Source organism: Oncorhynchus kisutch, linkage group LG11, assembly GCF_002021735.2.
Source record: "Oncorhynchus kisutch isolate 150728-3 linkage group LG11, Okis_V2, whole genome shotgun sequence".
NCBI classification, from domain to species: Eukaryota; Metazoa; Chordata; class Actinopteri; order Salmoniformes; family Salmonidae; genus Oncorhynchus; species Oncorhynchus kisutch.
The window spans coordinates 89,785,787-89,801,120 of NC_034184.2; the positions used below are offsets into that span (position 1 = coordinate 89,785,787).

The 15,334-nt window shown below is 41.5% G+C and overlaps 1 protein-coding gene across 1 annotated transcript in view; it reads right to left on the bottom strand.

The window, feature by feature from the left end:
• Positions 1–4,575: 4,575 nt before the first annotated feature.
• map3k22 (mitogen-activated protein kinase kinase kinase 22) overlaps positions 4,576–15,334 on the bottom strand; it is a 68,569-nt gene continuing 57,810 nt past the window's right edge. Inside the window, exons 17-18 of the mRNA XM_031836463.1 lie at positions 9,716–9,893; positions 4,576–9,516 (exon numbers count right to left, since the gene is read on the bottom strand). Coding sequence (XP_031692323.1) covers positions 9,288–9,516; positions 9,716–9,893 — 407 coding nt within the window. The 3' untranslated portion in view covers positions 4,576–9,287. The remainder of the gene's footprint in view (positions 9,517–9,715; positions 9,894–15,334) is intronic.

Consider the following 15,334-nt stretch of genomic DNA (forward strand, 5'->3'; position numbering starts at 1 on the left):
GTATATGGTCAACACATTCAGCGGTATATGGTCAACACATACAGCGGTATATGGTCAACACATTCAGCGGTACATGGTCAACACATACAGCGGTATATGGTCAACACATACAGCGGTATATGGTCAACACATACAGCGGTACATGGTCAACACATTCAGCAGTATATGGTCAACACATTCAGCAGTATATGGTCAACACATACAGCAGTATATGGTCAACACATTCAGCGGTACATGGTCAACACATACAGCGGTATATGGTCAACACATTCAGCGGTACATGGTCAACACATACAGTGGTATATGGTCAACACATTCAGCGGTACATGGTCAACACATTCAGCGGTATATGGTCAACACATTCAGCGGTATATGGTCAACACATTCAGCGGTACATGGTCAACATATTCAGCGGTATATGGTCAACACATACAGCGGTATATGGTCAACACATACAGCAGTATATGGTCAACACATTCAGAGGTACATGGTCAACACATTCAGCGGTACATGGTCAACACATTCAGCGGTATATGGTCAACACATTCAGCGGTATATGGTCAACACATTCAGAGGTACATGGTCAACACATTCAGCGGTATATGGTCAACATATTCAGCGGTATATGGTCAACACATTCAGAGGTACATGGTCAACACATTCAGCGGTATATGGTCAACACATTCAGCGGTACATGGTCAACATATTCAGCGGTATATGGTCAACACATTCAGCGGTACATGGTCAACACATTCAGCGGTATATGGTCAACACATTCAGCGGTACATGGTCAACACATTCAGCGGTATATGGTCAACACATTCAGCGGTATATGGTCAACACATTCAGAGGTACATGGTCAACACATTCAGCGGTATATGGTCAACACATTCAGCGGTATATGGTCAACACATTCAGCGGTATTTGGTCAACACATTCAGCGGTACATGGTCAACACATTCAGCGGTATATGGTCAACATATTCAGCGGTACATGGTCAACACATTCAGCGGTACATTGTCAACATATTCAGCAGTATATGGTCAACACATTCAGCGGTATTTGGTCAACACATTCAGCGGTACATGGTCAACACATTCAGCGGTATATGGTCAACATATTCAGCGGGACATGGTCAACACATTCAGCGGTACCTTCTCAAAACCAAAATGAACAGAAACAAAAAGCATGCCAATAAATAACCAGTTATCTAAAAGGCAATGCATTTTGTGAAGTTGACCTTCATACAAGGCCTTAGTGTTTCCAGTTCCCCCTTCTAGTATCAACTCAACTCTCTAACAGGCTGACCACACCACACGCGAGCATTGCAAAATAAATGTAGAAATCTATATTATTGTCATGGCAGATTTCCTCCTCTTCCTCTGAAGAGGTGAAACGAGGATCGGACCAATACGCAGCGTGGTCGGTGTCCATGGTTTTTAATAAGAAATACAAAAATAATCAAGTGAACTGGCAACAAAACAGTCCCGTGTGGCACAAACACTGACAAAGGAAATAATCACCCACCAAAGTACCCACAGAATATGGCTACCTAAATATGGTTCCCAATCAGAGACAACGATAAACACCTGCCTCTGATTGAGAACAAATCCAGGCAACCATAAACTTACATAAACACCTAGAATGAACACAACCCCATAAATCTACAAAAACCCCTAGACAGTACGAACACCGTAGATGAGACAAAAACCATACATCACCCATGTCACACCCTGGCCTAACCAAAAGAATAAAGAAAACAAAGATAACTGAGGCCAGGGCTGCGCCATTTCCGGACGTTATCTATCCCATTATAACGGTATCTTTCCCATTATAACGTTATCTTTCCCATTATAGAGATCTTTGTGGGCTATACTCGGCCCTGTCTCAGGATGGTAAGTTGGTGGTTGAAATATCCCTCTAGTGGTGTGGGGGCTGTGCTTTGGCAAAGTGGGTGGGGTTATATCCTTCCTGTTTGGCCCTGTCCGGGGGTGTCCTCGGATGGGTCCACAGTGTCTCCTGACCCCTCCTGTCTCAGCCTCCAGTATTTATGCTGCAGTAGTTTGTGTCGGGGGGCTGGGGTCAGTTTGTTATATCTGGAGTACTTCTCCTGTCCTATTCGGTGTCCTGTGTGAATCTAAGTGTGCGTTCTCTAATTCTCTCCTTCTCTCTTTCTTTCTCTCTCTCGGAGGACCATGCCCCAGGATTACCTGACATGACTCCTTGCTGTCCCCAGTCCACCTGGCCGTGCTGCTGCTCCAGACCTGAGCCCTAGGACCATGCCCCAGGACTACCTGACATGATGACTCCTTGCTGTCCCCAGTCCACCTGACCGTGCTGCTTCTCCAGTTTCAACTGTTCTGCCTTATTATTATACAACCATGCTGGTCATTTATGAACATTTGAACATCTTGGCCATGTTCTGTTATAATCTCCACCCGGCACAGCCAGAAGAGGACTGGCCACCCCACATAGCCTGGTTCCTCTCTAGGTTTCTTCCTAGGTTTTGGCCTTTCTAGGGAGTTTTTCCTAGCCACCGTGCTTCTACACCTGCATTGCTTGCTGTTTGGGGTTTTAGGCTGGGTTTCTGTACAGCACTTTGAGATATCAGCTGATGTACGAAGGGCTATATAAATACATTTGATTTATAACGTTATCTTTCCCGTCATAACGTTATCTTTCCCGTCATAACGTTATCTTTCCCGTCATAACGTTATCTTTCCCGTCATAACGTTATCTTTCCCGTCATAACGTTATCTTTCCCATTTCCCGTGATGATATAATTTCCATCAGAATGAGATCATGGGTGATTTCCTTATAACCAGTTATTTAATTATTTAGTAATAACATGATTTTATCAACACCCTGTCATGACGTTGCCCTCTTTGGGTACAGCAAGCACCATCCCCCTCTCCCTGCCTCCTACAACTAGGCTGCTGTGGTCAAAGAGGTCGGAAATTCCGGGAGGAATTGATCTCCTCATTGCCACAGTATAGAGACAGAATACATTTTTATAGAGAACAAAGGAATTTCTTCGAGTCCACATATATAGTACAGTCCATATATATATATATATATATATATACTGCTCAAAAAAATAAAGGGAACACAATGTAATTCCAAGTCAATCACACTTCTGTGAAATAAAACTGTCCACTTAGGAAGCAACACTGATTGACAATACATTTCACATGCTGTTGTGCAAATGGAATAGACAGGTGGAAATTATAGGCAATTAACAAGACACCCCCAATAAAGGAGTGGTTCTGCAGGTGGTGACCACAGACCACTTCTCAGTTCCTATGCTTCCTGGCTGATGTTTTGGTCACTTTTGAATGCTGGCGGTGCTTTCACTCTAGTGGTAGCATGAGACGGAGTCTACAACCCACACAAGTGGCTCAGGTAGTGCAGCTCATCCAGGATGGAACATCAATGCGAGAAGTGGCAAGAAGGTTTGCTGTGTCTGTCAGCGTACTGTCCAGAGCATGGAGGCGCTACCAGGAGACAGGCCAGTACATCAGGAGACGTGGAGGAGGCCGTAGGAGGGCAACAACCCAGCAGCAGGACCGCTACCTCCGCCTTTGTGCAAGGAGGAGCAAGAGGAGCACTGCCAGAGCCCTGCAAAATGACCTCCAGCAGGCCACAAATGTGCATGTGTCTGTCAGAAACAGACTCCATGAGGGTGGTATGAGGGCCCGACGTCCACAGGTGGGGGTTGTGTTTACTGCCCAACACCGTGCAGGACGTTTGGCATTTGCCAGAGAACACCAAGATTGGCAAATTTGCCACTGGCGCCCTGTGCTCTTCACAGATGAAATCAGGTTCACACTGAGCATGTGACAGTCTGGAGATGCCGTGGAGAACGTTCTGCTGCCTGCAACATCCTCCAGCATGACCGGTTTGGCGGTGGGTCAGTCATGGGGTGGGGGTGGCATTTCTTTGGGGGGCCGCACAGCCCTCCATGTGCTCACCAGAGGTAGCCTGACTGCCATTAGGGACCGAGATGAGATCCTCAGACCCCTTGTGAGACCATATGCTGGTGCGGTTAGCCCTGGGTTCCTCCTAATGCAAGACAATGCTAGACCTCATGAGGCTGGAGTGTGTCAGCAGTTCCTGCAAGAGGAAGGCATTGATGCTATGGACTGGCCCGCCCGTTCCCCAGACCTGAATCCAATTGAGCACATCTGGTACATCATGTCTCGCTCCATCCACAGACTGTCCAGGAGTTGGCGGATGCTTTAGTCCAGGTCTGGGAGGAGATCCCTCAGGAGACCATCCGCCACCTCATCAGGAGCATGCCCAGGCGTTGTAGGGAGGTCATACAGGCACGTGGAGGCCATACACACTACTGAGCCTCATTTTGACTTGTTTTAAGGACATTACATCAAAGTTGAATCAGCCTGTAGTGTGGTTTTCCACTTTAATTTTGAGTGTGACTCCAAATCCAGACCTCCATGGGTTGATACATTTGATTTCCATTGATAGTTGAATGTGCTGACAACAAAATCACACCAAAATTATGTAAAGAAAAAAGTATTTAAGAATAATATTTCATTCATTCAGATCTAGGATGTGTTATTTTAGTGTTCCCTTTATTTTTTTGAGCAGTGTATATAGTACAGTCCATACATACTGCTCCTTGTCATGAGCCACTCTCTGGATCAGACAATCTCTATAGCATGGGAATCTAACAGGTATAATGAAATGTCATTTCATATAAAAGTGCCATAAAATATGTATTTACAGTACAATAATTTATTTATTACAGGAGAACGCCAGCAAAGCCAATAATGTGCTCTGTGTATAACACAGCATCTAGTATTGTGCCGTCTGTCTCTCTACAGCACAGCATCTAGATCTGGCATTGTGCCGTCTGTCTCTCTACAACACAGCATCTAGACTCTGGCATTGTGTCGTCTGTCTCTCTACAACACAGCATCTAGACTCTGGCATTGTGCCGTCTGTCCCTCTACAACACAGCATCTAGACTCTGGCATTGGGCAGCACAGGCCTACATTACATTAGAATGCACATTCACCACCTATTTAAATGTGTTCCACAGTCAGGTCGTTTATTAAATGTGTTCCACAGTCAGGTCGTTTATTAAATGTGTTCCACAGTCAGGTCGTTTATTAAATGTGTTCCACAGTCAGGTCGTTTATTAAATGTGTTCCACAGTCAGGTCGTTTATTAAATGTGTTCCACAGTCAGGTCGTTTATTAAATGTGTTCCACAGTCAGGTAAAGTGATTGTTTCCTGAACTAAGAGCAGTGTGAGACAAGGCAGTGGCATGGTGAATACTGTTGATCCATCAGTTTGCTCATAACTTAGTAACACTGTTATAAGGAGAGGGAGTGACATGGGAGTGACATGGTTATAAGGAGAGGGAGGATAGTCCTAAAGCTACATGGTGATGCTGCCTGATATAGCCTGTTATGGTGATGCTGCCTGATTTGCCTGTTATGGTGATGCTGCCTGATATAGCCTGTTATGGTGATGCTGCCTGATATAGCCTGTTATGGAGAACATAGCTGGCTGCTCCTTCTGTCGCCGTTCCCGATCCAGCCCTTTAGATGTGTTGTGCCTCTGCTAAAGTTACACTACTACTACTACTACTACTACTACTACTACTACTACTACTACTACTACTACTACTACTACTACTACTACTACTATATATATATACACACACTAAAGCCATGTCAAGTCTTTCTCAGCCCAAGATAAAACAGAATGAACCACCCGACGCAGTCTAGTGAGCGAACCACCCGACGCAGTCTCGTGAGCGAACCACCCGACGCAGTCTAGTGAGCGAACCACCCGACGCAGTCTCGTGAGCGAACCACCCGACGCAGTCTCGTGAGCGAACCACCCGACGCAGTCTCGTGAGCGAACCACCCGACGCAGTCTCGTGAGCGAACCACCCGACGCAGTCTAGTGAGCGAACCACCCGACGCAGTCTAGTGAGCGAACCACCCGACGCAGTCTAGTGAGCGAACCACCCGACGCAGTCTAGTGAGCGAACCACCCGACGCAGTCTAGTGAATCATGCTGACGACTGAATCATGCAATTCAAGGCAATATGGTGACAGTATTGAATAATGTTTGGTTTGATATGATGCAACGCCTGGACCTGTGAGATGTTGCTGCTCAATCAGACCAGCTACTAAAACATTCAGAACAGTCTTTACATCACATTCCCATTAGGTCCCATGCAGTAGCAAGTCTAGCACAGTAGCCTACAGTTTGCACCAAGCTGCCAGTCAACATCTGAGGACAACCTACAGCAGGGCCGTGTCCAGACCTTCCAGGAGGAAGGTGCTCAAAATGAAAAAAGTACACCAACTTGGGGGCAAGTGGGTTCAGAACAACAACTGTATATAAAAATAATGATTATGCCACCACCCAAAAGGGCACTTGGCGAGTGGGAGTGCAAAGGGGGAGGTCCTCGGTACAGGGAGACTTCCATCTACAGGAGAGGGGTAGAGGTCCTCGGTACAGGGAGACTTCCATCTACAGGAGAGGGGTAGAGGTCCTCGGTACAGGGAGACTTCCATCTACAGGAGAGGGGTAGGTCCTGGAGTGATAAAGTGGCTGAGATCCACGTTCTATTTGTGCTAATGTAAAGGACTGCTTGCTTAGCGAGTAACCTCCTCGTCCCGATTTGGCCCATACCTGGACTGAACTGAACTCGGGACCTCTGCCTTGCTAGCACGCGTGACCGACTGCACTCCTGAAGCATCTTACCAGTCGGCGCCATGTGAAAAGCTAGCTAATTGCTGGCGCAAGTGGGGACAATTCAGGCTGAAGAGTAAGTATCACACATCCACTCGGGTTACACTTACTTTCCACGCATTGTCATTCCAAACAACAGAGTACAGTTGAAGACGGAAGTTTACATACACTTCGGTTGGAGTCATTAAAACTAGTTTTTCAACCAGTCAACGGATTTCTTGATAAAAAAAACTATAGTTAGGACATCTACTTTGTGCAATTGTTTACAGACAGACTATTTCACTGTATCACAATTCCAGTGGGTCAGAAGTTGACTGTGCCTTTAAACAGCTTGGAAAATTCCAGAATTTGAGTGTGGATGTATTTCAAGGCCTACTTTCAAACTCAGTGCCTCTTTGCTTTGCAAGTCTGGTTCATCTTTGGGAGCAATTTCCAAATACCTGAAGGTACCACGTTCATCTGTACAAACAATAGAACGCAAGTATAAACACCATGGGACCACGCAGCTGTCATACCGCTCAGGAAGGAGACGCATTCTGTCTCCTAGAGAGGAACGTACTTTGGTGCAAAAGGTACAAATCAATCCCAGAACAACAGAAAAGGACCTTGTGAAGATGCTGGAGGAAACAGGTACAAAAGTATCTATATCCACAGTAAAACGAGTCCTATATCGACATAACCTGAAAGGCCACTCCGCAAGTAAGAAGCCACTGCTCCAAAACCGACATAAAAAAGCCAGACTACAGTTTGTGGACAAAGATCGTACTTTTTGGAGAAATGTCCTCTGGTCTGATAAAACAAAAATAGTACTGTTTGGCCATAATGACCTTATGTTAGGAGGAAAAAGGGGGAGGTTTGCAAGCTGAAGAACACCATCCAAACCGTGAAGCATGGGGATGGCAGCATCATGTTGTGGGGGTGCTTTGCTGCAGGAGGGCCTGGTGCACCTCACAAAATAGATGGCAACATAAGGAAGGAAAAAAAGGTGGATATATTGAAGCAACATCTCAAGACATCAGTCAGGAAGTTAAAGCTTGGTCGCAAATGGGTCTTCCAAATGGACAATGACCCCAAGCATACTTCCAAAGTTGTGGAAAAATGTCTCAAGGACAACAAAGTCAAGGTATTGGAGTGGCCATCACAAAGCCCTGACCTCAATCCTATAGAACATTTGTGGGCAGAACCTACAAACTTGACTCAGTCACACCATCTGTCAGGAGGAATGGGCCAGAATTCACCCAATTTATTGTGGGAAGCTTGTGGAAGGCTACCCGAAACATTTGACCCAAGTTAAACAATTTAAAGGCAATGCTACCAAATACTAATTGACTGTATGTAAACTTCTGACCCACTGGGAATGTGATGAAAGAAATAAAAGCTGAAATAAATCATTCTCTCTACTATTATTCTGACATTTCACATTCTTAAAATAAAGTGGTGATCCTAACTGACCTAAAACAGGGAATCTTTACCAGGATTAAATGTCAGGAATTGTGAAAAACTGAGTTTAAATGTATTTGGCTAAGGTGTATGTAAACTTCCGACTTCAACTGTACATGGAGTTGAAAGTTATCACAAAACATGTTCTGGATTTCAGGCTGAGGACTGATTCACTGGCTAACAAATCCATGTTCTAGATGGGAGAGTTATTTTTGTTTCCAACTCTGGGAAGAACAAGGAGTATTACTGAACTCTCTTCGGACAGTTCTGTGCTGGTGAACAATACACTGGGATAGAAGAAACACGGCACATACGTGGATTTAAACAGGCTGGTCAGCGTAGGAGAATTGCTTGCTTATACACGGCGAGTAACCATTCACAACAATACAAATGTTTGTGTATTTTTCTCCAAACAGTGGAATTTAAAAAAACACAAATTTCTCTCATTATGAAATTATAAAAATGTCAAATATATTTACAGCATAAATTTTTTCCTGTTGATTATCCTGCAATGGGGCACCTACTGAATACATGCTATAAAATGTGCAATAGTCTCTTTCCGAATTAGAAAGAGTGCTATGATGTAGAAACAGGGTCATTCTGTAAATGTACATGAATGCTATTTTACAACTTGTCATTGTAAGGCATTTGGCAATTCAGACAAAACTAAATGTACATATCTCAGGTCAAAGTATAGACATCAACTGTTAAGGTAACTGCAAGTGTTCATCTAGGATGTATTACAAAAATGGTTCACAATCCCCTTTGAAGCAGAATATTACTCAAAGACAACAGGGACACTAGATGACTAACTTACAGTCCTGACAGGTGGGATGTATTTTCAGAGTTTGCTCTTAACCTAACAGAATATAGAAGGTGACCACTGATCACAAGACAGACAAAATATAGGAGAGATTAGGGCTCAGGTTATGATCAGGTCTGGGGTCAGTTAGCTGGTGAAGGAGAGAGACTGGGGCTCAGGTTGTGATCAGGTCTGGCATCATGGTGCTGGGCCCTGGAGTCGAGTGGTGCTGGGTCCTAGAAGCCTGGAGGACTGGAGCTGTGGAGAGGCCTGGGAGGCAGGGTGGCCCTGGGGGTGTTAGAGGTCAGGGTCAGAACCCCCCTTGGACGAAGGGGTGTGAGAGGAGGTTCTCGGCCGTGGGACGCCACTTCTCCTCTATGAACACCTGACGCACAAAGTCCCGGGCGGCCTCGGAAACACCCTCAGGGAGGAAGGGCTTGGTGGGCTGCGTGGCTATCTTAAAGATAGCTGCCATGGCCTCGTATTCCGCCCAGGGAGGCTTCTGGGTAAGCATCTCCACCACTGTGCATGCCACAGACCTGACAGACAAAACACTTTATGGAGACAGAACCACTTCATCTAGTACATCATGAGAAATAAATCACCTTTAACATTAGTGTATATTCTTAAACAAGGCAAGAAAATCAGGAATTTGTTTCACAATTTGATATCGCAAAATGTGTGAATGGCACTAAAAAAAAGAGCCATCTGACTGCATTATGAGTCTATGCTTTTTACCAGACATCAGCTTTGCGTCCGTATCCTTCTCCGTTGATGACTTCTGGGCTCATCCAGTAAGGTGTGCCGGTGACGGATTTGATGCCAGTTCCTGACATACAGATGGTCTGGATGCGTTTACTGGCCCCAAAGTCCCCCAGCTTTATGTTGCCAGTGGAGTCTCTCAGGATGTTGGCACCTAGAGGACAACAGAGAGTATGAAGAAAAATACTACCACTATATAATACAACTATAATACTACCACTATATATTATAACACTATTATAATACTACCACTATATAATGTAATACTACTACTATATAATACTACTATAATACTACCACTATATATTATAACACTATTATAATACTACCACTATATAATATAATACTACTACTATATAATACTACTATAATACTACCACTATATATTATAACACTATTATACTACTACCACTATATAATATAATACTACTACCACTATATATTATAATACTACTACCACTATATAATATAATACTACTACCACTATATAATATAATACTACTACCACTATATATTATAACACTATTATAATACTACCACTATATATTATAACACTATTATAATACTACCACTATATAATGTAATACTACTACTATATAATACTACTATAATACTACCACTATATATTATAACACTATTATAATACTACCACTATATAATAATACTACTACCACTATATATTATAACACTATTATAATACTACCACGATATAATACACCTATAATACTACCACTATATATTATAACACTATTATAATACTACCACTATATAATACTACCACTATATAATACTACTATAATACTACCACTATATAAAAACAACTATAATACTACCACTATATACACACAACTATAATACTACCACTATATATTATAACACTATTATAATACTACCACTATATAATACTACTATAATACTACCACTATATAAAACAACTATAATACTACCACTATATACACACAACTATAATACTACCACTATATAATACAACTATAATACTACCACTATATACACACACAACTATAATACTACCACTATATACACACACACAACTATAATACTACCACTATATAATACAACTATAATACTACTACTATATAATACTACTATATAACCACTATATAATGTAATACTACTACTATATACTACTACTATAATACTACCACTATATAAAACAACTGTTATACTACCACTATATATTATAACACTATTATAATACTACCACTATATAATACTACCACTATATAATACTACTATAATACTACCACTATATAAAACAACTATAATACTACCACTATATACACACAACTATAATACTACCACTATATATTATAACACTATTATAATACTACCACTATATAATACTACCACTATATAATACTACTATAATACTACCACTATATACACACACAACTATAATACTACCACTATATACACACACAACTATAATACTACCACTATATAATACAACTATAATACTACTACTATATAATACTACTATAATACTACCACTATATATTATAACACTATTATAATACGACCACTATATAATGTAATACTACTACTATATAATACTACCACTATATAATGTAATACTACTACTATATAATACTACTATAATACGACCACTATATAATGTAATACTACTACTACTATATAATACTACTATAATACTACCACTATATAATACTACTATAATACTACCACTATATATTATAATACGACCACTATATAATACTACTATAATACTACCACTATATATTATAACACTATTATAATACGTCCACTATATAATATAATACTATTATAATACTACCACTATATAATGTAATACTACTACTATATAATACTACTATAATACTACCACTATATATTATAACACTATTATAATACGACCACTATATAATATAATACTATTATAATACTACCACTATATATTGTAATACTACCACTATATAATACTACTATAATACTACCACTATATAATACTACTATAATACTACCACTATATAATACTACTATAATACTACCACTATATATTATAACACTATTATAATACGACCACTATATAATATAATACTATTATAATACTACCACTATATAATGTAATACTACCACTATATAATACTACTATAATACTACCACTATATAATACTACTATAATACTACCACTATATAATACTACTATAATACTACCACTATATATTATAACACTATTATAATACGACCACTATATAATATAATACTATTATAATACTACCACTATATAATGTAATACTACTACTATATAATACTACTATAATACTACCACTATATATTATAACACTATTATAATATGACCACTATATAATATAATACTATTATAATACTACCACTATATATTATAACACTATTATAATACTACCACTATATAATACTACTATAATACTACCACTATATATTATAACACTATTATAATACGACCACTATATAATATAATACTATTATAATACTACCACTATATAATGTAATACTACTACTACATAATACTACTATAATACTACCACTATATATTATAACACTATTATAATACGACCACTATATAATATAATACTATTATAATACTACCACTATATATTATAACACTATTATAATACTACCACTATATAATACTACTATAATACTACCACTATATATTATAACACTATTATAATACGACCACTATATAATGTAATACTACTACTATATAATACTACTATAATACTACCACTATATATTATAACACTATTATAATATGACCACTATATAATATAATACTATTATAATACTACCACTATATATTATAACACTATTATAATACGACCACTATATAATATAATACTATTATAATACTACCACTATATAATGTAATACTACTACTAAGCCCTACGGGTTTAGAGGTCCTTCCTGAGGCCTCTCTTTTGCTCATCTCTCAAAACAAATCAAACTTTGTCACATGCGCCGAATACAAAAGATGTAGACCTTACAGTGAAATGCTTACTGACAACCAACAATGCAGTTCAAGAAAGATAAAATATTTACCAAATAAACTAAAGTAAAAAATAAAGAGTAACCCAATAAAATAACAATAACGAGACTATATACAGGGGTTACTGGTACCGAGTCAGTGTGCAGGGTTCAGGTTAGTCGAGGTAATTTGTAAATGTAGGTAGTGACTATGCATAGATAATAAACAGAGAGTAGCAGCAGTGTACAAAACAAATGGAGGGGGGGGGGGGGGGGTCAATGTAAATAGTCCAGTGGCCAGTTGATTAGTTGTTCAGCAGTCTGATGGTTTGAGGGTAAAAGCTGTTGAGGAGCCTTTTGGACCTAGACTTGGCGCTCCGGTACCGCTTGCCGTGCGGTAGCAGAGAAAACAGTCTTTGACTTGGCTGACTGGAGTCTTTGACAATTATTTGGGCCTTCCTCTAACACCACCTGGTATAGAGGTCCTGGGTGGCAGGAAGCTTGGCCCCAGTGATGTACTGGGCTGTACACACTACCACCTGGTATAGAGGTCCTGGGTGGCAGGAAGCTTGGCCCCAGTGATGTACTGGGCTGTACACACTACCTTCTGTAGTGCCTTACGGTTGGATGGCGAGTAGTTGCCATACCAGGCAGTGATGCAACCAGTCAGGATGCTCTCGATGATGCAGCTGTATAACTTTTTGAGGATCTGAGGACCCATGCCAAATCTTTTCAGTCTCCTGAGGGGGAAAAGGTGTTGTTGTGCTCTCTTCACAACTGTCTTGGTGTGTTTGGACCATGTTAGTTCGTTGGTGATGTGGACATTCACTCTCGAACCCCTACACTACAGCCCCGTCGATGAGAATGGGGCAGTGTTCGGTCCTCCTTTTCCTGTAGTCCACAATTATCTCCTTTGTCTTGATCACGTTGAGGGAGAGGTTGTTGTCCTGGCACCACACGCCCAGGTCTCTGACCTCCTCCCTATAGGCTGTCTCATCGTTGTCAGTGATCAGTCCGAACACCGTTGTGTCATCAGCAAATTAAATGGTGTTGGGAGTCGTGCCTGGCCGTCATCCTTACTCGCACCTCCAGTCCCATACCTCTTTACCTCCACCTCCAGTCCCATACCTCTTTACCTCCACCTCCAGTCCCATACCTCTTTACCTCCACCTCCAGTCCCATACCTCTTTACCTCCACCTCCAGTCCCATACCTCTTTACCTCCACCTCCAGTCCCATACCTCTCTACCTCCACCTACAGTCCCATACCTCTTTACCTCCACCTACAGTCCCATACCTCTTTACCTCCACCTACAGTCCCATACCTCTTTACCTCCACCTACAGTCCCATACCTCTTTACCTCCACCTACAGTCCCATACCTCTTTACCTCCACCTACAGTCCCATACCTCTTTACCTCCACCTACAGTCCCATACCTCTTTACCTCCACCTACAGTCCCATACCTCTTTACCTCCACCTACAGTCCCATACCTCTTTACCTCCACCTACAGTCCCATACCTCTTTACCTCCACCTACAGTCCCATACCTCTTTACCTCCACCTACAGTCCCATACCTCTTTACCTCCACCTACAGTCCCATACCTCTTTACCTCCACCTACAGTCCCATACCTCTTTACCTCCACCTACAGTCACATACCTCTTTACCTCCACCTACAGTCACATACCTCTTTACCTCCACCTACAGTCACATACCTCTATACCTCCACCTACAGTCACATACCTCTTTACCTCCACCTACAGTCACATACCTCTTTACCTCCACCTACAGTCACATACCTCTTTACCTCCACCTACAGTCACATACCTCTTTACCTCCACCTACAGTCACATACCTCTTTACCTCCACCTACAGTCACATACCTCTTTACCTCCACCTACAGTCACATACCTCTATACCTACAGTCCCATACCTCTTTACCTCCACCTACAGTCCCATACCTCTTTACCTCCACCTACAGTCACATACCTCTTTACCTCCACCTACAGTCCCATACCTCCACCTACAGTCAGATACCTCTTTACCTCCACCTACAGTCCCAAACCTCTCTACCTCCACCTACAGTCCCATACCTCTTTACCTCCACCTACAGTCACATACCTCTTTACCTACAGTCACATACCTCTCTACCTCCACCTCCAGTTCCATACCTCTTTACCTCCAGTCCCATACCTCTTTACCTCCACCTCCAGTCCCATACCTCTTTACCTCCACCGTACCTGTACCATTACACTGGGTCCACTTAGTGTCAGACTTGGTATCAGGACGTTTCGGTGTTGGTGGAGTGTCTACACTGCCAGTTAAAGGAGTCCCATTGCTACTAGGGAACGATATCGCTGGTGGTAAAATCACTCCTGTGTTAGAGGACCCAGAAATCAAAACTACAGATACATTGGTTCAAGCATTTCCCATGTTTTGCCTGTTTGTGTGTTAACGAGGGCACAATCTCGTAAGCTGTGAGAGATGTGGTGGATTTGTCTAGTTCCATTTTTGAGAATATGGAGGTAGAAGACGACGCACCGAGTATTCCTTCTGGAAGGCCGACAGCTTTTACCCCTGTAAAAAAGCAAAATCGCACCCCAATTACA